Source organism: Saimiri boliviensis, chromosome 6 (assembly GCF_048565385.1).
Source record: "Saimiri boliviensis isolate mSaiBol1 chromosome 6, mSaiBol1.pri, whole genome shotgun sequence".
NCBI classification, from domain to species: Eukaryota; Metazoa; Chordata; class Mammalia; order Primates; family Cebidae; genus Saimiri; species Saimiri boliviensis.
Window position 1 is genome coordinate 126,010,981 of NC_133454.1, and position 22,116 is coordinate 126,033,096.

The following is a 22,116-nucleotide window of genomic DNA, read 5'->3' on the forward strand; positions in this document are numbered from 1 at the left end:
GCTCCGCAGTCCCTGGCCCCAGGACAACCCCTTGCCAGGTCTAGCCCGAGCTCCTTCGCCCCATCCGGCCCCTCCCTCCTCCCCCATATTTAGTGCGAATTCGATCCGGGGCCGGATTGGACCCTACTTAACGGGGCCCGGGTGTCCGAGAGCGCGCGGAGCGGAGCGAAGCCAGGAGCCGGAGCAAGATGATGATGGTTATGCAGCCTGAGGGTCTGGGGGCCGGGGAGGGGCCCTTCGCGGGCGGCGGCGGGGGCGGCGAGTACATGGAACAGGAAGAGGACTGGGACCGCGACCTGCTGCTGGACCCGGCCTGGGAGAAGCAGCAGCGGAAAGTGAGTGTTCGCCCATTTCCCGAAAGCAAAACCGAGGCCTGAGAGGCCGGGCGGTTTGTCCTGGGCATCTCAGCAGGGCAGGGGCAGAGGCTGTCTTTAACCTAGAGTGCCAGTCCCCAACCCAGGCTCTGCCCATCAGCTGTCTGCTGTCCCCAGGGCTGGAGGAGAGGACTGGGAGCCCTCAAGAGGGGTTTAGAATGACAAGAGAGTTTCTGGGGTCCCCACCCCACAGCGTTCATTCCCCTGGGCTCACTGCCCCACTTCTGCTGGTCAAAACAGGTTGGGCAAAGTCCAGGAGATCCAAGTTTCGGGGTTCAGGAAGAAGAATCTTTCTCCCACCACTCTCTAGTTAAATATTCCCAGGCCCCACCCTGAGGGCTTGCAGCCAGGCAGCCAGTGGACTTGGGAGTGTGGTGGGGTGAGGAGGGTCCTCTCAGACCTCTTCCCATCTCCAGGGTGGGGTTCATAGTCGCTGTATCTCATTTAACAACTGAAGAAACTGAAGCCCAGAAAGGAGCAGAGACAGGCCTCAAATCACAGACTGTCAGACTTCAGGACCCCATAACCTGAGGATCTTTATCCCTTGCCCCACCCCCACTCTTTCCCAAGATACTCCAGGGGCCCTGAGTCTGCTGAAAAGGCCACAGGTCAGGGATGGGAGACCCGGGTCCCCTTACGCAGTAACCTGACTCTCTGGCCAGATGGACACGTAGTGCTGAGGCAGCACCTCAGGGACCCAGCCCGTTGGGCACTCAGGGCCCCTCCCTCCCTGAGCTATTTTCACTCCCAGACTTTCCCAAGTGGAGGGGGCAAGACACCTGGGTTCCCAAAGAGAAAATGATCCAGGCCAGAGGGAGAAAAGTTTGGGAAGTGGCAGGCCAGGGGTAACTAAGAAAGCACCATGAGCCATTAGACCCTGCTCAGCATGTACCAACACTGTATGACATGAGGAAAGGGAAGGGTACCGGGGCACTCAGTGGAATTTGCAGGACCTGAGAATTCTAGAATTTAGAATCAGAACACTTCCGCTGGGTTAGATAACAGGAGATGACCCCAAGGGCCAGGACGCTCCGCTGACTCGGCTGGGCTTCCCCAGGTGACAGACCTCCCGTTAGGCTCCCTTGCACCTGTCTCCAGCCTGGCTGCAGTCCCAGGTTCTGCAATTTCCCGGTGATGTCATCCCCGTCCTTGGCTCCAGCTGCCACCTGTTCTGCAACATCTCTCTCTACCCCCTCCCACCCGGGCCTCTCCTGGATCCAGGTCTTCATGCCCCTCATATGACACATGCCAGTCTGTGACTTGCCTTTGTCACCTAACAAAATATCAGAAACATCTGTTCATCGCAACTTGCAGTCACCATCTCATCCATTCATTCAACGGCTGCACAGCAGAGAGGCTCTGAAAATCAATCAGCATCCCCTGTAGTTGGACATGTGGCTCATGTCTTTCTCGTCCAGCGTTGTTTATTGCAAGGTGGTAATAAACATCCTTGTGCTCTGCTTTAGCGCTGCCCTCTCCCTGTTCCTCTACGCTCCCTTTCTCCCCAGTGACTCCTCCATCCAAGGGCTTCCTTCACAGTCTTGGGGCAGCATGCCCACCTCCTCCCACCTGATGACTTACTATCTGCCAGCACTGTTTTAGGTGCTGGGATTCGGCAGCAGACAAAATAAAGCCCCTGCCACAGGGAGCTTACATTCCATCATTTCTGTCTCATCCACCCAATCCTGCCTTGTCCCCCTCACTGACACCCTTCCTCTCTTGCCCTGGTCCCAGTTACTGCCTCCTCACTTCTCCCCTCTGCCGCGCCAACCCATTTAGCTCCATTCTGCAACCAGCATGGACAGTTCTGCCCACCTCCCTCTTGCCTGAGGCTTCCCTGACTCCCTGTTGCCCTCAAGATCAAATTTAATCTCCCCGGCTTAGCATCCAAGATCATGCATGACCTGGCCCCTGCTGCCCCTCCGGCCCGCCTCTTACCACTTATGCCCCAACACCCCCAGCTCCATTCCAGCAGTGCCCAGATCCTTGTAGTCTGACAAATGTGGCAACTGTTTCTCTCAGCCACCAAGCACTTGCCCACATAGCTGCCCCTGCCTGAAATGCCCTTGCCTGCCCTTCCCTGCCTGAATAATTCCTGCCCATCACAGTTCTGATCAAATACTGGCCTTCCCCAAGAGGCTCCCACGCTGATCTGCAGCGTCCCTCCCATAAACTCCTCAGCAACTTCTTCCAGCACTTCTCAGATCAACATGACTCTTGGATAGACTATGAGCTCCCTTAGGGCAGGAACCACATCTCATTCAGAGTCATGTTTGGCACCACCCAGACCTGCCTGTCCCCCTGCCTTTTCCAGATCAGAGCATCTCAGACTCCAGGGTTGGAGGGAACTGTGGGAAATCTAAATTGCCCTATTCAGTGCTTGGGTTCCCATCAAGTTGTACTCAGCACCTACTTTAATTACACAAATGGGGAGACCAATCCCCAAAGAGGGAAAGGGGCTGACCCTAGATCACAGAGAGTGAGTGGCTCAGCTGGACTTGGAGCTCACCCTGACTCTACCAAGGAGTCTCTGGAAAGACAGAATTCAGAACTCGAAGGGCAGCAGGTTGGCAGAAACTTGTGTACCAAGTGCAATGTCACCCCTATCCCCAACAGACACACAGCCCTGTACCATCCCTCCCATCTCAGATGGAGCCTGAGGCTGAGGCTGACTCTTGGGGAAGCGGTGGTCAGTCACCCCGGGAAATGAGTTCAGACCAGGCATGGTAGCTCATGCCTGTAATCCCAACAGTTTGGGAAACCAAGGCAGGAGGATCACTTGAGCCCAGAAGCTTGAGGCAAGCCTGGGCAACATAGGAAGACCCCGTCTCTAAAAAAACAAAATGAGATCAAGCTAGGCCTGACCCTTACCAGCTGATCCTCCAACAGCCGGCCGAGTCCTTGCACACTTAAGGTCTACTTGGAGGCCAATTTACAACAGCCCTGGAAGGTCAATGGGGCTAAGAAAATAGAAACACAGAGATAGTCCCTTAGACAAAACCCTGAGGGCCAGATCTAGGAGTTTTCAGATTTCAGAAAGGCAGTATCACCCTGCACTGGTCCTTATAGTTCAAGACCTCAGAGGGCCCCACACTTTGAATGTGTTAACATTTTCTAGGGCCCCCTCTAGTATTTAAGACCAGCTAAGGCCAGGCGCGGTGGCTCAAGCCTGTAATTTCAGCACTTTGGGAGGCTGAGGCGGGTGGATCACGAGGTCGAGAGATCGAGACCATCCTGGTCAACATGGTGAAACCCCGTCTCTACTAAAAATACCAAAAAAACTAGCTGGGCGTGGTGGCGCGTGCCTGTAATCCCAGCTACTCAGGAGGCTGAGGCAGGAGAATTGCCTGAACCCAGGAGGCGGAGGTTGCGGTGAGTCGAGATCGCGCCATTGCACTCCAGCCTGGGTAACAAGAGCGAAACTCCGTCTCAAAAAAAAAAAAAAAAAACCAGCTAAGGCTGAAGTGCTGATGGGAGGATGTCCAAACTGGAACCTGCATGGGTCCCAGATCCTATTTCTCCCCTCCCAGGAAAACTAAAGCTCAGAGAGGGAAAGGGACTGGCCCAGGATGCACAGCAAGTCAGTGGCTGAGCTGAGCTGAGACTTGAATTCAGAAACACAAGGCTCTGAGACGACCTACCCTGAGTGAGGAGACAGGACCGTGCCCCACATCCCCCAGACCTGGTTGTAGGGTCTGAGTGCTATCCTCTGCCCCCAGACCTTCACTGCCTGGTGCAACTCACACCTGCGCAAGGCGGGCACCCAGATCGAGAACATCGAGGAAGATTTCCGCAATGGCCTCAAACTCATGCTGCTCCTAGAGGTCATTTCAGGTGAGGATGGGAAATCAGTGCACCTGGGCCCCAGGACCCAGGAACATCTGGACAGCAGGGGCAATAGGGTGGCGGAATGTTTGACGGGACTTGGCAGGGAGGGGAGAGTTTGTGGGCAATGGTTTCAGCTGCCTCTAATGACCTTTGGCCCTTGGACTCTCCTCTTATACCCAGGAGAGAGGCTGCCCAGGCCAGATAAAGGCAAGATGCGCTTCCACAAAATCGCCAACGTTAACAAGGCCCTGGACTTCATTGCCAGCAAGGGGGTTAAGCTGGTGTCCATTGGTGCTGAAGGTGAGGAGGTAGCAAGAAGGGTCGTGGGCAGGGAGTGGGAGCCTCTCTTGATATCAACAGATCACCTCTGTGAGTCTCAGTTTCCTCATCTCAACAATGGGAATAATCCCTGCCTCGCCAGAGAGCCTGTAAAGAGCCAATCTACCAGCCAGGCCTGGTGGCTCACGCCTGTAATCTCAGCACTTTGGGAGGCCGAGACAGGAGGACCACTTGAGGCTAGGAGTTCGAGACCAGCCTAGCCAACATGACAAAACCCCCATCTCTACTAAAATTATAAAAATCAGCTGGTTGTGGTGCTACACATATGTAATCCCAGCTACTTGGGAGGCTGAGGCACGAGAATCGAATGAACCTGGGAGGTGGAGGTTGTAATGAGCCAAGATTGCACCACTGCACTCCAGCCTGAGCAGCAGAGCAAAACACAGAGATAGTCCCTTAGACAAAACCTGACCCCTTCCCTTTGCTTGAACAACACATAGTTTTAGGATCAGTTCCTTTGATTCCTTTATAGTGTGTTGGAGGAAAAATAAATAAAAAAGAAAAAGAAGAGCAAATATACCTAAAGAGGCAGCGCAGCCTCTGAACCCTAGTAAGAGTTCAGTGAAATCGTTTCTAAGTAACAAGCCAGGCATGGAAGCACGTGCCTATAGTCTCAGCTACTTGGGAGACCCAGGCAAGAGGACTACGTGAGCCTGGGAGCTGGGAGACCAGCCTGGGCAACATACCAAAACTCCATCTTGGCCGGGCACAGTGGCTCATGCCTGTAATCTCAACACTTTGGGAGGCCAAGGAGAGTGGATCACCTGAGGTCAGAAGTTCAAGACCAGCCTGACGAGCCAACATGGTGAAACCCCATCTGCACTAAAAATGCAAAAAACTGCTGGGCATGGTGGCACACACCTGTAATCCCAGCTACTTGGTAGGCTGATCCCAGCTCCTCAGTAACCTGGGAGGCGGAGGTTGCAGTGAGCCAAGATCACACCATTGCACTCCAGCCTGGGTGACAAGAGTGAGACTCTGTCACACGCACACACACAAAAAGAGAAAAGTCTGGGCCGGGCGCGGTGGCTCAAGCCTGTAATCCCAGCACTTTGGGAGGCCGAGGCGGGTGGATCACGAGGTCGAGAGATCGAGACCATCCTGGTCAACATGGTGAAACCCCATCTCTACTAAAAGTACAAAAAATTAGCTGGGCATGGTGGCACGTGCCTGTAATCCCAGCTACTCAGGAGGCTGAGGCAGGAGAATTGCCTGAACCCAGGAAGCGGAGGTTGCGGTGAGCTGAGATCGCGCCATTGCACTGCAGCCTGGGTAACAAGAGCGAAACTCCGTCTCAGAAAAAAAAAAAAAAAAAAGAGAAAAGTCTATCTCAAAACAAATCTCAAAATCAACCAACTAAACAAAAACAAAAATAGATATGGCTGCGCACGGTAGCTCACGTTTGTAATCCCAGCACTTCAGGAGACTGAGGTGGGCGGGTCATTTGAGGTCAGGAGTTCGAGACTAGCCTGGCCAACATGGTGAAACCCCATCTCTACTAAACATGCAAAAAAATTAGCTGGGTTTGGTGGTGCACACTTGTAGTCCCAGCTACTCAGGAGGCTGAGGCAGGAGAATCGCTTGAACCCAGGAGACGGAGGTTGCAGTGAGCCAAGATTGCACCACTGCACTCCAGTTGGGGTAACAGAAGGATACTCCATTTCAAAAAGAAAAGAAAAGAAAAGAAAAACAGATGCTTACTGAGCATCTGCTAGGTGCCCACCTACTAGGTGCCAGCCCTGAGATGGGGGACAAGGGCCAGAAGGCTGAGCAGGGGGAAGGTGAGTTGAGGTCAGATAGCACAGGCCTTGATTGCCAGGCAGAATCTGTCCCCTGACCCCTGCCCTGCAGAGATCGTCGATGGGAACCTGAAGATGACCCTGGGCATGATCTGGACCATCATCCTTCGCTTCGCCATCCAGGACATCTCGGTAGAGGGTGAGCAATGGGGAATGAGGTCGGGGCAAACTGCAATGGCTTGGGCCTATAATCCCCGCATTTTGGAAGGTCGAGGCAGGCGAATCACTTGAAGAATCGCCCAGAAGTTCAAGACCAGCCTGGGCAACATGATGAAACCCCATCTCTACAAAAAATGCCAAAAATGAAAATTCAAAAAAAATAGCTGGGCATGATGGCATGTGCCTGTAGTCCCAGACTAGGGAGTCTGTGGTAGGAGGATCGCTCAAGCCTGGGAGGTTGAGGCTGCAGTGGACCATGACTGTGTCACTGTACTCCAGTTGGATGACATAGCAAGAGAAGAAAGGAAGGAAGGAAAGAAAGAAGGGAGAGAGGGAGGGAATGAAAGAAAAGTAGGCCGGGCGCAATGGCTCACACCTGCAATCCCAGCACTTTGGGAGGCCGAGGTGGGTGGATCACCTGAGGTCAGGAGTTCGAGACCAGCCTGACCAACATGGAGCAACCCCATCTCTACTAAAAATACAAAATTAGCCAGGCATGGTGGTGCATGCCTGTAATACCAGCTACTCGAGAGGCTGAGGCAGGAGAATCGCTTGAACCTAGGAGGCAGAGGTTACAGTGAGCTGAGATTGCGCCATTGCACTCCAGCCTAGGCAACGAGAGCAAAACTCTGTTTCAAAAAAAAATTACTAGCTGGGCATGGTGGCGTGTGCCTGTAATCCCAGCTACTCAGGAGGCTGAGGCAGGAGAATTGCCTGAACCCAGGAGGCGGAGGTTGCGGTGAGCCAAGATCGTGCCATTGCACTCCAGCCTGGGCAACAAGAGCGAAACTCCGTCTCAAAAAAAAAAAAAAAAAAATTTAGGGTAAGAGGGATGACCCAGACCCATTGCCAATGAATTCTCCCCCCTGCTCCCCACCCAGAAACCTCGGCCAAGGAAGGCTTGCTCCTGTGGTGCCAGAGGAAGACAGCACCATATCGCAACGTGAACGTGCAGAATTTCCACACCAGGTCTGTCAGCTGGTTAGCAAATGTATCTGGGCCTCTGTGGGGCACTGGGCGCAGAGAGGAGTCCTCTCTGGTCAGTGAAGGGCACTGAGCTGTTCCCTGTCACAAGCCACAGGGGAGGAAAAGGTCACAGCACAGTTCCTAGAACAGTATCTGAAGAGAGGACTCAGTAATGTTGAGTGGAATGGAATTGAATCCAGGAGGGTCCCAGTTAACTCCTGGAGGAGGGAGTGTTTGACACATCCCTGGAAGGCCATGCCAGCCAGAGGGAAGCTGGAAGCCAAAAACATCTAAAAACTGGTCAGGCCTAAGCTTGGATATGTGACGGAATCGTGATGGCCTTGCAGGAGATGGTCCAGATCTGGTCATCAAGGGCCTCAAATGCCAACCTAAGCGGTTTGTGCTTTACTCCATTTTACAGATGAGACTGTCCTTCTGGGGGGTACTCCTGGGCCAAGGGGAGAACGAGGCCTCAGCTTGAACCCAGGCCTGACCCCCCTCTTCTCTCTGTCCAGCTGGAAGGATGGCCTGGCCCTCTGCGCTCTCATCCACCGACACCGCCCCGACCTCATCGACTACGCCAAACTGCGAAAGGTAGGTCTCCACCACCCCAGTCCACGACCTCTGCCTTCAGCTGACCTTTCACCTCCCTCCCTCACACCCATCTAGGATGACCCCATCGGCAACCTGAACACTGCCTTCGAGGTGGCAGAGAAATACCTGGACATCCCCAAGATGCTGGATGCAGAAGGTGAGAGTGAGCTAGCCCAGGGGAGGGCTCCAGTGGGCCTGGTACAAGTTCCACACCTTTGCACTGCCCTTTTCCTCCTCCTGAGATGCTCTGACCGCCCCTACCCCACTCCTGGGTCACAGTCCCCCTTCTCTAGGAGTCCTCTGTCTTGTCCCCTGCCCCATTCCCCAAGGAGCACCAGCCTCTCCTGCCTCTCCCCTATGTAATATACCTTCTGCCTCACATCCCAGTTACCTGGGTCACCTGGGATCATGCTGGTCCCCCAAGTCTGGCAGCTCCCCTGGGGGACATCCTTCCTGTGGTCCCCATGCCTAGGCAAGGCAAAAGTCAACTGAAGCAGCAAACACTTTCTGAGCATCTACTATGCATGATGCCTGGGCTGTGTGGCCACCGCTGGAGGAGAACTTGTTCTGGCCCCAAGGAGCTTGTGGCCTGGGGGAAAGAGACAGAGGAAGGTATAGAATAGTTCAAGGCACAAAGCAGTGTGGATCAGCCCCTCACGAGGGGCACAGTGGCTACCCACTCACACTCACCCACTCCTTCACACTTTTCTCACCTCAAGGAGAGGCGGGGGGGAAGTTGCTGAGCCCTGGGGTGAGGAGAGAGGGCTTCAAGGAAGAAGATGACCCTGGGCTTGGGTGGCTGGCAGCTGGTGGCCATGACTAGATGCCTCCAACTCTCCCACCCAGAGTGAGTTCTCTGCCTGGGGAGGAACCCCTGCCTTGGCCAGTAGATACCTTGCTGTCCTCTCCTAGACATTGTGAACACCCCAAAGCCAGATGAGAAGGCCATCATGACCTATGTGTCCTGCTTCTACCATGCCTTTGCCGGGGCTGAGCAGGTAAGAGGGCCCAGCTGCTGCTGCCTGTGCTGGTGGACCCAAGAACCCAACCTTGGCTGCAGTCCAACATTGAAGGCACCAGACCATGCGGGTGGGAGTGCCCCTGTCCCAGCTGCACACACTCAATCCTCAGAGAGCTCAGGAACAGAGGACCCTGGTTTGGAAACTCCCTCCCTACCTAAGAGCCGTGCGCCCCCGTCCCTTTCCCGATTTGCAGGTACTCCATTTGGTTTGTTTTTTTGTTTTTTGAGACAGGGTCTCACTCTATCACCTGGAGTGAAGTGGCGTGATCACGGCTCATTGCAGCCTTGACCTCAGTCTCCTGCCTCAGCCTCCCCAGTAACTGGGACTACAGGCACAGGCTACCACACCTGGCTAAGTTTTGTATTTTTTATAGAGATGGTGTTTCATCATGTTGCCCAGGCTGGTCTTGAACTCCTGGACTCAAATAACTCACCCACCTCAGCCTCCCAAAGTGCTGGGATTAAAAGCATAAGCCACCATGCCCAGCTAGGGGCTCTGGTTTTTAAGGGCTTTACAGAGGCAGCTTACTTTAATGCCAGTCCTCTGCCCACTCCTCCCACAGGCAGAGACAGCTGCCAACCGGATCTGCAAGGTGCTGGCGGTGAACCAGGAAAATGAGAAGCTGATGGAGGAGTATGAGAAGCTTGCCAGTGAGGTGAGGCTGGGCCAGAGAGCCCCCTCCTACCATTCTCTCCCTACCCGGGTCCTACTGGCTCTCCCAACCCTGCTAACCCCAAGCACAGGCCTGCAGAGCCTCCCTCTGCTCAGAGTAGCCCTGGCTTCCTCCCAGCCTCCTGTCCGCCTCCACCCTTCTGCCAACCCAAGCTCCTGGTCAGTCACTGATTCACTCATCATTCATCTGTTTACTCACACATCAATCCATTCACTTATATTTAGATAGTCACACAGCCCTTTGCTCTGTACCAACCTATACTAGCCCCTGGACTCAGAAATCAACCATCCCCTCCTTCCCTGACTCGTGGAGACTACCCCATTCTGCCCTTCATAGTTGTCAAAGTCACCCTCACCTACCCTCTGGCCAAGGCCTGAGTGTGGGTGGAGAGGGGTGGGTGAGCTGAGCAGGTTGGCTCAGAGCTCTCTGCCTTGCCCCTGCCTGCCCCTGTCAGCTTCTGGAGTGGATCCGCCGCACTGTCCCGTGGCTGGAGAACCGTGTGGGTGAGCCCAGCATGAGTGCCATGCAGCGCAAGCTGGAGGACTTTCGGGACTACCGGCGCCTGCACAAGCCACCCCGCGTTCAGGAGAAGTGCCAGCTGGAGATCAACTTCAACACGCTGCAGACCAAGTTACGGCTAAGCCACCGGCCTGCCTTCATGCCCTCCGAGGGCAAGCTGGTCTCGGTGAGCTCTGCACACATTCCCTGGGTGACCTTGGGCTCCGTATCCCCATCTGTACAATGGGTGAACCGTGATGGAGGGCACCCCTGCCTGCCCCACAGGACATCGCCAACGCATGGCGGGGGCTGGAGCAGGTGGAAAAGGGCTATGAGGACTGGCTGCTCTCAGAGATCCGGCGCCTGCAGCGGCTCCAGCACCTGGCTGAGAAGTTCCGGCAGAAGGCCTCCCTGCACGAAGCCTGGACCCGGGGTAGGCATACCTACCTCACGGGGCTGGACTGTCTGTCTCCCGGGAGGGGAGGTTCTTGGCAAAATCCACAGGACAGGGGTAGGTGCTCTGCAGGGAAGCCGAGACTGGATTTCCAGTCCTACCCTGACGCTGTGGTGCAACCTGGGCCTCTCTTTGGGCCACTGGTTGTTTTGTTTTTTGAGATAGAGTTTTGTTCTATTACCCAGGACAGTACAATCTTGGCTCACTATAATCTCTGCCTCCCAGGCTCAAGTGATTCTCCTGTCTCAGCCTCCCTAGTAGCTGGAACCGCAGGCTTGCACCACCACGCCCAGCTAACTTTTTGTACTTTTTTTGTAGAGATCGGTTCTCACTTTGTTGCCCAGGCTGGTCTCAAACTCCTGGGCTCAAGCAATCCACCCACCTTAGCCTCCTAAAGTGCTGGGATTACAGGCATGAGCCACCATGCCCAGCCATTTCTTTATCTATAAACTCCCTCCCCACTGACTGCCCCGCCCTGCTCTGGTCTTCTGTAGGTTTGTTCTAATTCATCATGTAGCACTTTATATATATATCAGGTGTCCAAAAGTGAGTCAAGTGCTCACATCACCTATATCATACTCAAAATACTAACGCTAAAATATTGCATGAGTCAAGTATGTTACTCTGGATAGAAACATTAATTCGGTATTCTGTCGAGGATTTTATTGGTAAACAAAGGAGGCAAGGTCAGGGCCTAGAACACGTTAGGCCTGGGCGATCGTCACCTTAACAGATGAGGCTTCAAGGTCACACAGCCCAGCCGGCACCCCTGCCCCTGCTGCCACTGGGTGACCAGAGCCGGCCTCTCTTCGGGCAGGGAAAGAGGAGATGCTGAGCCAGCGCGACTACGATTCAGCTTCGCTGCAGGAAGTGCGGGCGTTGCTGCGGCGCCACGAGGCTTTTGAGAGCGACCTGGCGGCACACCAGGACCGCGTGGAGCACATCGCCGCGCTGGCCCAGGAGCTCAAGTAGGCGGGGCCTCTCGAGGCCCGCCCCCCGATACCGCCCTAATCCCCACTGCCCTCCTCAAGACCCCGACTCTCCCGAGTTCTGTAACCCCGCTGTGGCACACAGGTCCTTCCCTTCACCATTCGCTCCGACCCCTCCTGAAACCCCATCCCCATCTCTGGACCCCGCTCTGATGCCCACACTCTGCCCACTGGCACTCGACCTGTCCCACTCCATGGCCTGTCCTCCAACCTACTGCTCCAAACCCTCCGCATCAGCCTTGGCCTGGCCACCACTTCTCACACAGCCCTGCCCCTCCACCCAAGAGCACCTCCTGGACTGCAGCTAACGACGCGTGGGCACCCCCCCCCCCGCCCACGTAAATAAGCCAGGGCCCCCCCCCCTTTCTAGGAAAGCACCCAGCTTTACCCACCAGCTGCCCTGGCTCGCTCCAACACCTTTGCCCTGATGTGGGGCATGAGTTCCAGCCCTGGGAGTGCAGTTAGGACATCTGGGCTGGTGCTGGCCCCACACTCATCCCACTTTGCTCTCCTAGTGAGCTGGACTACCACGAGGCGGCCTCAGTGAACAGCCGCTGCCAGGCCATCTGTGACCAGTGGGACAACCTGGGTACCCTGACCCAGAAAAGGCGGGATGCACTAGAGGTGGGGCTGGGGGCGGGGGAACTGGGGGGTGTGTAGGGAGGTGAGGCCAGGTCTGCCAGGCAGGTTGCTGACCCGCTACGCCACCCATCCCTAGCGGATGGAAAAGCTCCTGGAGACCATAGACCAGCTGCAGCTGGAGTTTGCCCGGCGGGCCGCGCCCTTCAACAATTGGCTGGACGGTGCCGTGGAGGATCTGCAAGATGTGTGGCTGGTACACTCTGTGGAGGAGACCCAGGTGGGTGCCAGGGTTGCAGGAGACAGATGGGATGACAGAAAAGCTGGATTCAAATTCTGCTAGCCACAACTTTACACTCCTGGGGCACAGGGCTGGGAGGAAAACCCATTTCCGAGTGCTGGGCTACAAGACAGGAGGCCAGGATTCTTGTGTCAGGACTGCCCAGGACCACTGGGTGGCCTGGAGCACACTGCCTTTTCTGTTGCCTGTGTTAAGTGAGGACACCAGCTGATACTTCCTGTCACCCCCAGAGCCTTCTGACAGCACATGATCAATTCAAAGCAACATTGCCTGAGGCTGACCGAGAGCGAGGCGCCATCATGGGCATCCAGGGCGAGATCCAGAAGATCTGCCAGACCTATGGGCTGCGGCCCTGCTCCACCAACCCCTACATCACCCTCAGCCCGCAGGACATCAACACCAAGTGGGACATGGTCAGTGCTACCCGTAGCCTTCTTTCCGCCCCTTCCTGCACACTCTGACCACCCTGAAACCTCGGGTGGCCCAAGATATGGAGATTAAAGTCCATCTTCAAATCTGGGTTCTGCCACAGACTCCATGTGGGACTGGATACATCACCTTGCCTATCTTGGCCTCATCTGTATATGACGAGCCATTAACAGCAGCATTTTCCTGTAACAACTGAAGTGAAGTAGAATTAAGCCTTGTATGTGCACATCTTTTATGTGGACAACCACCCATATTAGTTATAAACGATGTCATCAGCCCCATTTTGCAAATAAGAAAACTGAAGCCCGTATAGATTAGTGACTTGCCCAAGAGCTTTCTCGTATATTCCAGAGAAGCTGGCACAAGGCAACAGGGGTTGAGGTTTGAGGGGCTAGAGCCCATCTCCCCTCAAAGCCATTTCCCAGCCACCAGAGCTAGTTTTGGCATAACTATCCTCCTCCCAGGTCCGAAAGCTGGTACCCAGCCGTGACCAGACACTGCAGGAGGAGCTGGCACGGCAGCAGGTAAACGAGAGGCTCCGGCGACAATTTGCAGCCCAGGCCAATGCCATTGGACCCTGGATCCAGGCGAAGGTGGAGGTAAGAGCTGGGATAGTGTGGCCAACCTGGGGGAGTGGGGCAAGGGCTGGGCCACAGGGAGTCGGGAGCTCTCATGATGACTGGGTACCCCTGCAGGAAGTGGGACGGCTGGCAGCGGGGCTGGCCGGCTCTCTGGAGGAGCAAATGGCTGGGCTACGGCAGCAGGAGCAGAACATCATCAACTACAAAACTAACATTGACCGACTGGAGGGTGACCACCAGCTGCTGCAGGAGAGCCTGGTGTTTGACAATAAGCACACCGTCTACAGCATGGAGGTGGGATCGCACCCTCTCAGTAGAGAGGGCAGGGAGATCACAGCTGGACAGAGCATGTGTGTCCCAGTAGGGTGCCCAGTTCAGCTTGGCCAGGTCCCTTAAGACCCAGCGACGGAAAGTGACCCTTCCAGAGTCACAAAGCAGTCCAAAGCCAGGCCAGGATTGGCCATAGCTGGTTAGGAGACAGGAAGGACTGCTCTGGGGGTTACTCAGTGGAGCCTCCAGATGGGGATGGAGGCCCAGTGAGGGGGAGGACTTGCCCAGGGTCATTCAGCAGACTGAGCGTGGAGCTAGAGCCAGTGGCCAGGCACTGGCTGCCCACTGACAGTGGCCTGTCCTCTGCCTGCCAGCACATCCGTGTGGGCTGGGAGCAGCTGCTCACCTCCATCGCCCGTACCATCAATGAAGTGGAGAACCAGGTACTGACCCGAGACGCCAAGGGCCTGAGCCAGGAGCAGCTCAACGAGTTCCGAGCATCCTTCAACCACTTTGACCGGGTCAGCAGGAGCCTGGCCCTGTAGGGTAAGACACTTTGGGGCTGGTGGGGTCTGGAGACAAAGCCTGATACCCACTCACCCCCTACAGAAGCGGAATGGGATGATGGAGCCCGATGACTTCCGAGCTTGCCTCATCTCCATGGGCTATGACCTGGTGAGTATCCCTCTTCTGTGCTGATCACCTACTGCAAGCCTCCCATCTTCACATACACTGCCCTCTGCACCTTCATCACATCCACACAGGGGCTAGCAAGGTTCAGAGGGGTAAACTCACTTGGACCCAGTTCTGTATGGACCCAAAATCTGAGCTTGTAACATTTTTACCTGTAGAAAAACAGGACTACGGAAATGGGGGGCCCTGGGAAAAAAATCAGGATCAGCTTCCTGCTGTAGCTCTCTGGAGGAGCAAATGGCTGGGCTTTTTGCAGATTTTGCAAATTTGCAGATTTCAGCCTACCATAAAGGACTTCGATCTCTGGAGGAAGGGAACATCCTGTCACCGGGGCTCTGCAAGCCAAGGCTGGATAGTCCCCAAGAGGAGACCCCAGGAGCCCTCCTGGCTTTAGTGATCATGGGCATAATGCCTGGCCTCTATCTCTGCAGGGGGAGGTGGAGTTTGCTCGCATCATGACCATGGTGGACCCCAATGCGGCCGGGGTGGTGACCTTCCAGGCCTTCATAGACTTCATGACCCGAGAAACAGCTGAGACCGACACGGCTGAGCAAGTTGTGGCCTCCTTCAAGATCCTGGCAGGAGACAAGGTAAGTTCCAGGCAGTTGAGGGGCTGGGGGGCTGGGGCAAGGCATGGGACCTGAGGGCCCTCGATGCCTCTTCTCCCCAGAACTACATCACCCCTGAGGAGTTGCGGCGCGAGCTCCCCGCCGAGCAGGCCGAGTACTGCATCCGCCGTATGGTGCCCTACAAGGGATCCGGGGCCCCGGCTGGAGCCCTGGACTATGTGGCCTTCTCCAGTGCCCTCTATGGCGAGAGCGACCTCTAACCTCAACCACTGACGTTCTCTATGCAAGATGGAGAGAGGGTGCACCCTGTGGTTGTTGATCCCATCTGTCCCTCAAGGGAAGAGCCTGAGAGAGTGACCGGCCAAGTGCTTCTGAATAAAGATCCCTCCGTGGGCCTCTCCCCATCTCCTTTTGATTCCTGAAGCAGAATCCGGGCCCTCAGGCTCCTGGGCAGAACCAGCTATCCCAGCTTGACCCTCCAGGAGTCCCCACCATCCCTCCTCACCTTGGGAACCGAGCATTCATACCACATTGGGGACCAGGACACCTCTTTATTGCTGTTAGAAAAGGGTGGCTACAAGTTTCCTGGACGTGGAGGGGGGACACTATCCCTAAATCCAAGGGAACCAGAAAATTTATAGTATCAGAGAAAAGCGGGGGCAGGACAGAGCTGGGGTGAGATTAGAACATCTTCTTCCTGCTCATTACCTGAGCCCAGAGTTCTTGCCCCAGCCTCAACTGCCAAACACCACCCTTCACCCCGAGAGCTTCACCCTGAGCTACCACAATTCAACAAAGGTGCAAGTGCAGAACTTCAGGTTGGGAGTGGGGTGCAGGGAAGCAGGGACTGTGCCCCAGCCCAGTGCCCTCTGCTCACCCTGAGGTACCCAGTGCCTGTCCCTCAGCCAGCTGTACCTCCCAAGTAGGGGCCTGGACACATGTCAGGTTGGGGCAGCAGCCACTCTGATCAGCACCAGGTCCTGAGCTGGGGGCCCCTCCTCAGTCCACCACCGCCGAGCTGGCCATGGTGTTCACACCACAGGCCCCAGACCCGCGATGCAAGTAGTAGTAACCCTGGGAGAGAGTGGGAGCTGGTGAGGGCACCAGGGTAGGATGGCAGCCTGGAGGGCCAAGGGCCAAGCCAGCAAGACTCACCTTCTCACCCCAGTCAGTGCCCCAGCTGTTCTTGATGGCCCAGAAGGGAATGTCAGAGCCTGGGGTGCGGTGCAGAGCAGAAGGTCAGGGCCCTGAATTCCCTAGGCAGAGCCTCAATCACTTGGCACCCTTCAAATACTTGCACTGGGCCTACTGAGTGACACGGACTAGGAAAAGAGCAGAAAGCGAGGGCCCCACCTACCAGCCTCAGGAAGACCTGGTCCAGCCCGGGGGGAGGGAGGAAACACGCACCCACTCACCTCTTGCAGGGTATTGGGCCATCAATATTCAACCTACCACAGCTCAGCTTCCCTTCCATAAAGGACAGATGATGCCCACCTGGCACCACAGCCCAGGTAGCAGGTAAAGAATAGGGTTCCTTAGGCATCCCCCCGATGTCCCCTCTAGAGGACCTGAGATGCTGTGGTCCCGCCCCTGCCTGTGGCCTGGCGGGATGCAAGACAGGCAGTGGAACTCACGGTTGCCATAGCCCACAAGCAACACCGCATGGTCGATCAGCCAAGGGCTGCAGAGGGGCCGGAGAGGGCGGGAGATCCCGTGGCGGTAAAACTGGAGGTGGAGGAGGAGTAGGGGATCAACTCCAAGAAGAGGTCAAGGAGGTCAACAAGAGATGCGACAGGGGCCGTGTCGCTAGGGTCTCACCTGCATGCCAAAGGCATTGATGGCAACAGAGATTGGGCCCCTCTTGGCCAGCCAGGCCGCCAGCTCTGAGAAGAGAAGGGGTGACATCAGAGGGTACCCAGGCCCCAGCCCCACCTGGCCTCACCTCACTCTGCCCCTCACTCACTCTGCTCATTCTGACTCAGCTCCACAGAGTCGTTGATGTAGACCTTGGCCTTCTCTGGTGAGAAGCTGCAGGCCTGCATGTGGCCCCGGTAGCTGTAGTCATCCTCTGTCTCCAGCCCTCCTGGGGAACAGTGGGGATGGGTAGAGAAGGATGGGCTCTCATTTGCCGTTGACAGCCTGAAGTGGACTAAGCCCCCTACACAAGGTCTCACATTCCTCGTTTACCCCAGGCCACAGGCCATCCCCTCTGAAGAATGTCTTCATTCTAGAAATAACACATCTGACGCTGGGAGAAGTAGGGAGGAGGGAGCAGTAGCCAGCAAGAAAAGTAGCAGAGACAGAACTGAATTCCAACTTCTGACTCCTGACCCAGGGCTCGGCCTAACAGTCTTTCACCCAGGCTGGAATGCAGTGGCACAAACACGCCTCACTGCAGCCTCAACTTCCTGGGCTCCAGCGATCTTCCTGCCTCAGCCTCCCAAGCTGAGACTACAGATGCAAGCCACCATGCCCAGCTAATGTCTTTAGCTTTTTGGAGAGATAGGGGTCTTGCTATGTTGCCCAAGCTGGGCCTGAACTCCTAGCCTTAAGTGATCTTCCCATCTTGGCATCCCAAAGTGCTGGAAATACAGGCATGAGCCATCATGTCTAGCCAGGTCAGCATTAAGACTTGAACCCAGTGCTGTGTGTTTCTCATGCTTATGTCTCCCCCCATCATAAACTAACTTCTTACAGAGGGAGAAGTGGCTCCTGTTGCCCCTCCTGACCCCATGAATGCATACCCAAATTCTTTATGGCTGAGTAGGCACTGGAGGGCAAGCCGCCCATGCAGGCCTTGTCAATCTTGTCACAGTCCAAGAGCTCTAGGAGACAGAAGGCTGGTCCTAAGAAGCCCTCCTGAGGGGCTAGGCTGGGGACACATGGGTAGAGCGAGATGCTCACCCTGCTCAGAGAGGGAGAGCAGGGTCCCCTGGTTCAGAAACCACTGGCCCTCCACGTTGCCTGTGACTGAGAAGGCCCAGCAGGAGCCGCACATGCCCTACGAGAGATGGGTAGAGTCAGAGCTGGATCCCTGCGCCAGCCCCAGTGCTGTGCCCATGTCCCACCCTCACTTCTAGGAGTCCAACCTGGTCCTTGACTTTTGTGACAGCCCCCTTACTCCTCCAGTCCCATTCAGGCGGGGCGAGGTCACCCACAGACTTGGCTTGTTTCATCTTCTTGCCAGGCTCTTCTCTCAGGAGAGGATTCAGGTAGATAGTACGGAACTCCTCCTCTGTGGGCAAAGGTGGACAGGGCAGGAGGAAGAAGAGTGTTCTAAGCCAGACCTGACCAGAGGCCTTGCGAGCAAGGCCCTGTCTCTTCCTGGCTCCGTGAGGACTTGGCCACTCCCCCTACCTGTGAGATCACTGAACTTGGTGACTCCATACTGAGCTGTACCTCGGTCCAGAGCCTGGATCTTCTGGGCTCGCACCATGTTATGGGCAAAGATGGACAGGCGCCACTGGGCTTCTGAGGACCAAGGAGCAGAAGAGGAGGGGCTCAACCCCAGGCAAATAATAAAAGGGCAATCCGCTGGGTACAGTGGCTCACGCCTGTAATTCCAACACTTTAGGAGGCCAAGGCGGGTGGATCACGAGGTCAAGAGATCGAGACCATTCTGGTCAACATCGTGAAACCCCGTCTCTACTAAAAATACAAAAATTAGCTGGGCATGGTGGCGCACGCCTGTAGTCCCAGCTACTCGGGAGGCTGAGGCAGGAGAATTGCTTGAACCCAGGAGGCGGAGGTTGCGGTGAGCCGAGATCGCGCCATTGCACTCCAGCCTGGGTAACAAGAGCGAAACTCCGTCTCCAAAAAAAAAAAAAAAAAAAAAAAGAGGAGGGCAATTGAGGACAGCAGGCAGGGGTTTCCCGGGGGAACAAGCAGGGGTGGGAGTCAGACGTGCAAGTGATGGAATGGGAGGTCTGATCAACTTTTGGGGTCAAACGGAAGAGATGACTTCCCAGGTACAAAACCAATAAATGGGGTCTAGAGGACACCACCCAAAAGAGGTGGTGGGGAAAGGCATGTTGTCAAGGACTCTCCAGCACAAAAGATCTGGCCTCTGCCCCCATACCCTGCCCAGAGTGATGAAGACCCATGGCTGGGTTTTTTTTGTTGTTGTTTTTTGTTGTTTTTTTTTTTAAAAAGAGTTTTCCCTCTTGTCACCCATGCTGGAGTGGAGTGGCGCAATCTCAGTTCACTGCAACCTCTGCCTCCAAAGTTCAAACGATTCTCCTGCCTCGGCCTCCTGAGTAACTGGGACACAGGCGTGTGCCACTACGCCCAGCTGATTTTTGTGGGGCTTTTTTAAGTAGAGGTGGGATTTCACCATGTTGGCCAGGGTGGTCTTGAACTCCTGACCTCAGGTGATCTGCCCACCTTGGCCTCCCAAAGTGCTGGGATTACAAATGTTAGCCATTGCGCCCAGCCAAGACACATGGCTTCTGACTGGGAAGATAGCGGGAGACGAGACCAGGTACTCCGAGTGGCTGCCCAGGCCAGGAAGGCTAAAGGAGAGCTCAGGAATTACGGGGTCCTGGAATAGGTACACTACTTCTCGTCTTTCCCCTCTCCCAAAGTGCCAAGTTGGGGAGAAAGTGCCGTTCTGATTGTAACAGGTACAGCCAAGGCTGGGTCCTCACCTTCCTTTGACTCATATGTCCGGTTATAGGTAATGACAAAGTTCCTGAAGATTGAAGCCATCTTCACAGTCAAGTCCTGGATAGGCAGACCGATCTTTAGCCTAGCCAGGGAAACCCACTCCAAGAGGAAAAGAGAGGGCGATGAGGCAGCGGCTGGCTCCCCAAGCTACAGGCTCCTCACCTGGGGCAGGGGATCCTCATTCAACAGTGAAAATACTGGGCTGAAAGTCTCGTTTCCATTGTCTGGATGGGGTTGGGACAGAGAAGAAATCATGACTGAGCCCTGAGTGAAGGCTGACTTGGGCTCCCCAGCAGCCTTGGGCTCTCTCAGCACCTGGAACCTTGGTGTCCACCGGGCCACAGTCTTTCCGCAGCAGCACGTGTTTTCCAAGCTCATCTAGGACTTCGAAACTGCAGAGCTGGAGGGAGAGAAAGAAGCTGCCCTGGGGGCCTGGATGGGAGCAAGGTCTGGGCAAGATGGAGCTGGAGGCTCCTCAGATGAGGGGCACTCCTAAGGCAATCACCCCCACAGTGGACATCTTCCCCGCGCTTCAGAGCATCTCGGTTTCTGGCCCTCGAGGCCTGGGAAGGGGTTCAGGGTGGGGCAGCAGCTGCCTCAGATCCCTGCCTCTTGACCTGAACTGACATCATCCAACTGCTGCCTTACTCAGCCCGGGGGCACGGAACCCCTAGAGCCCCATCACTCACCAGGGTTTTCTTGGACACAGGGAGCTGGCACACCAGGGGGTCATTGCAGGGTGGCTCCTCCAGGGTCGCCTCCAGGGAGTACAGCGACCCCTGGCCCGCCTGGAGAGAGGAGCGGGTGAGGCGCGCACGGTCGGCCCTTCATGGCGCCCAGGGCCCCGCCGGTGCCGCGCTGCACGTTACCCATCGCCAGAGATCCGTTCCTCCAGAGGACAGGCCCCATCCCAAGGTTAGGCCAAAGCTCCCAACTCCCAAACCTTGTACCTCGGCCCGGCGCCCCCGCCCCCGGTGCGTCCTCACCCGGCGGACGCGGCCGCGCACAGCGCCCAGCACGACCCGCGTCCCCGCGGCCCGGCCGCGGTTGAACATCTCCAGCGCGAAGCGGGCGGGCGCCAGCAGCTCCGGGGACCGCGGCCCCCAGGCCTGAGCACTGGCGGCTCGGGGCTGGGCGGGGACGGCCACCGCGCCCGGGAGCAGCCCCAGCAGCGACAGGAGCTGCAGCCAGGGCGCCATGGCGACGGCAAAACCTGCAGCCCAGACGCGCACACCGACGAACACGCCACCAACCCACCCGCGACCGAGCCCGAAGCCAGCTGGGTCTGCTTCCGCCCCTCTCCTTCCCGCGCTCCGGCCAATGGGCGCAGGTCTGGGACGCCTGCGCGCTCGCTTGTTTACAGGAGGCACGTGGGGCGCGCGGGATCTGGTGATCAAGAGGCTACTACTGGCCTGAAGCTAACCTAGTTACTAACCTCTATCGCGAGCTTCTTTTTTTTTTTTTTTTTTTTTTTGACGGAGTTTCGCTCTTGTTACCCAGACTAGAGTGCAACGGCGCGATCTCGGCTCACCGCAACCTCCGCCTCCTGGGTTCAGGCAATTCTCCTGCCTCAGCCTCCTGAATACCTGGGATTATAGGCACGCGCCACCATGCCCAGCTAATTTTTTGTATTTTTAGTAGAGACGGGGTTTCACCATGTTGACCAGGTTGGTCTCGATCTCTCGACCTTGTGATCCACCCGCCTCGGCCTCCCAAAGTGCTGGGATTACAGGCTTGAGCCACCGCGCCCGGCCTATCGCGAACTTCTTATGTGTTAGACATGATATGCCAGCTCCCTTTATTTGGCGTAGCAATATCTGAAGTAGGTGCTATCTCCATCATACAGTCTAGAAAACAAGGCTTGAAGAGATTTAGTGGCGCGGCCCTGTGCAGTGGCTCACGCCTGTAGTTACAACCCTTTAGGAGGCCAAGGCAGGTGGGTCACCTGAGGTCAGGAGTTCGAGACCAGCGTGGCTAACATGGCGAAACCCCGTCCCTACTGAAAATATAAAAATTAGCAGGGCGTGGTGGCAGGAACCTGTAATCCCAGCTACTCAAGGAGGCCGAGGCAGGAGAATCGCTTCAACCCAGGAGGCGTTGTAGTGAGCCAGTATTGCGCCACTACACTCCAGCCTGGGCGGCAGAGTGAGACCCCATCTCAAAAAAATAAAGAAAGAAAAAGATGGGGGCCGGGCGCGGTGGCTCAAGCCTGTAATCCCAGCACTTTGGGAGGCCGAGGCGGGTAGATCACAAGGTCAAGAGATCGAGACCATCCTGGTCAACATGGTGAAACCCCGTCTCTACTAAAAATACAAAAAAGTAGGAGAGAGAGAT

The 22,116-nt window shown here is 55.9% G+C and overlaps 2 protein-coding genes across 3 annotated transcripts; one reads left to right on the plus strand and one right to left on the minus strand.

Moving 5' to 3' along the window:
• Nucleotides 1-90: 90 nt before the first annotated feature.
• Nucleotides 91-15,521, plus strand: ACTN3 (actinin alpha 3). Of its 2 annotated transcripts, XM_003937746.4 has the most exons (21): nt 91-335; nt 4,094-4,208; nt 4,383-4,502; nt 6,393-6,479; nt 7,381-7,468; nt 7,981-8,059; nt 8,135-8,216; nt 8,972-9,057; nt 9,644-9,736; nt 10,209-10,439; nt 10,538-10,685; nt 11,524-11,674; nt 12,211-12,319; nt 12,414-12,554; nt 12,806-12,988; nt 13,469-13,603; nt 13,700-13,879; nt 14,230-14,376; nt 14,465-14,530; nt 14,980-15,138; nt 15,219-15,521. In XM_003937746.4, exons 1-21 carry the CDS (start codon nt 189-191, stop codon nt 15,375-15,377), a joined length of 2,706 nt encoding a protein of 901 aa, XP_003937795.1. In that variant the 5' UTR covers nt 91-188; the 3' UTR covers nt 15,378-15,521. The 2 variants fall into 2 exon arrangements, with proteins under 2 accessions (XP_003937795.1, XP_074257835.1); XM_074401734.1 differs by having other exon boundaries at nt 136-335; nt 4,094-4,502.
• A 127-nt stretch (nt 15,522-15,648) lies between these two features.
• CTSF (cathepsin F) lies at nt 15,649-21,095 on the minus strand. The gene is given in 14 exon segments (XM_039470848.2): nt 15,649-16,191; nt 16,273-16,331; nt 16,752-16,842; nt 16,936-17,000; nt 17,081-17,200; nt 17,862-17,942; nt 18,022-18,118; nt 18,207-18,352; nt 18,475-18,588; nt 19,764-19,839; nt 19,945-20,076; nt 20,078-20,182; nt 20,472-20,570; nt 20,769-21,095. Coding segments are annotated over 14 exon segments (1,473 nt in total). The 5' UTR covers nt 20,982-21,095; the 3' UTR covers nt 15,649-16,116.
• Between the last annotated feature and the right edge of the window lie 1,021 nt (nt 21,096-22,116).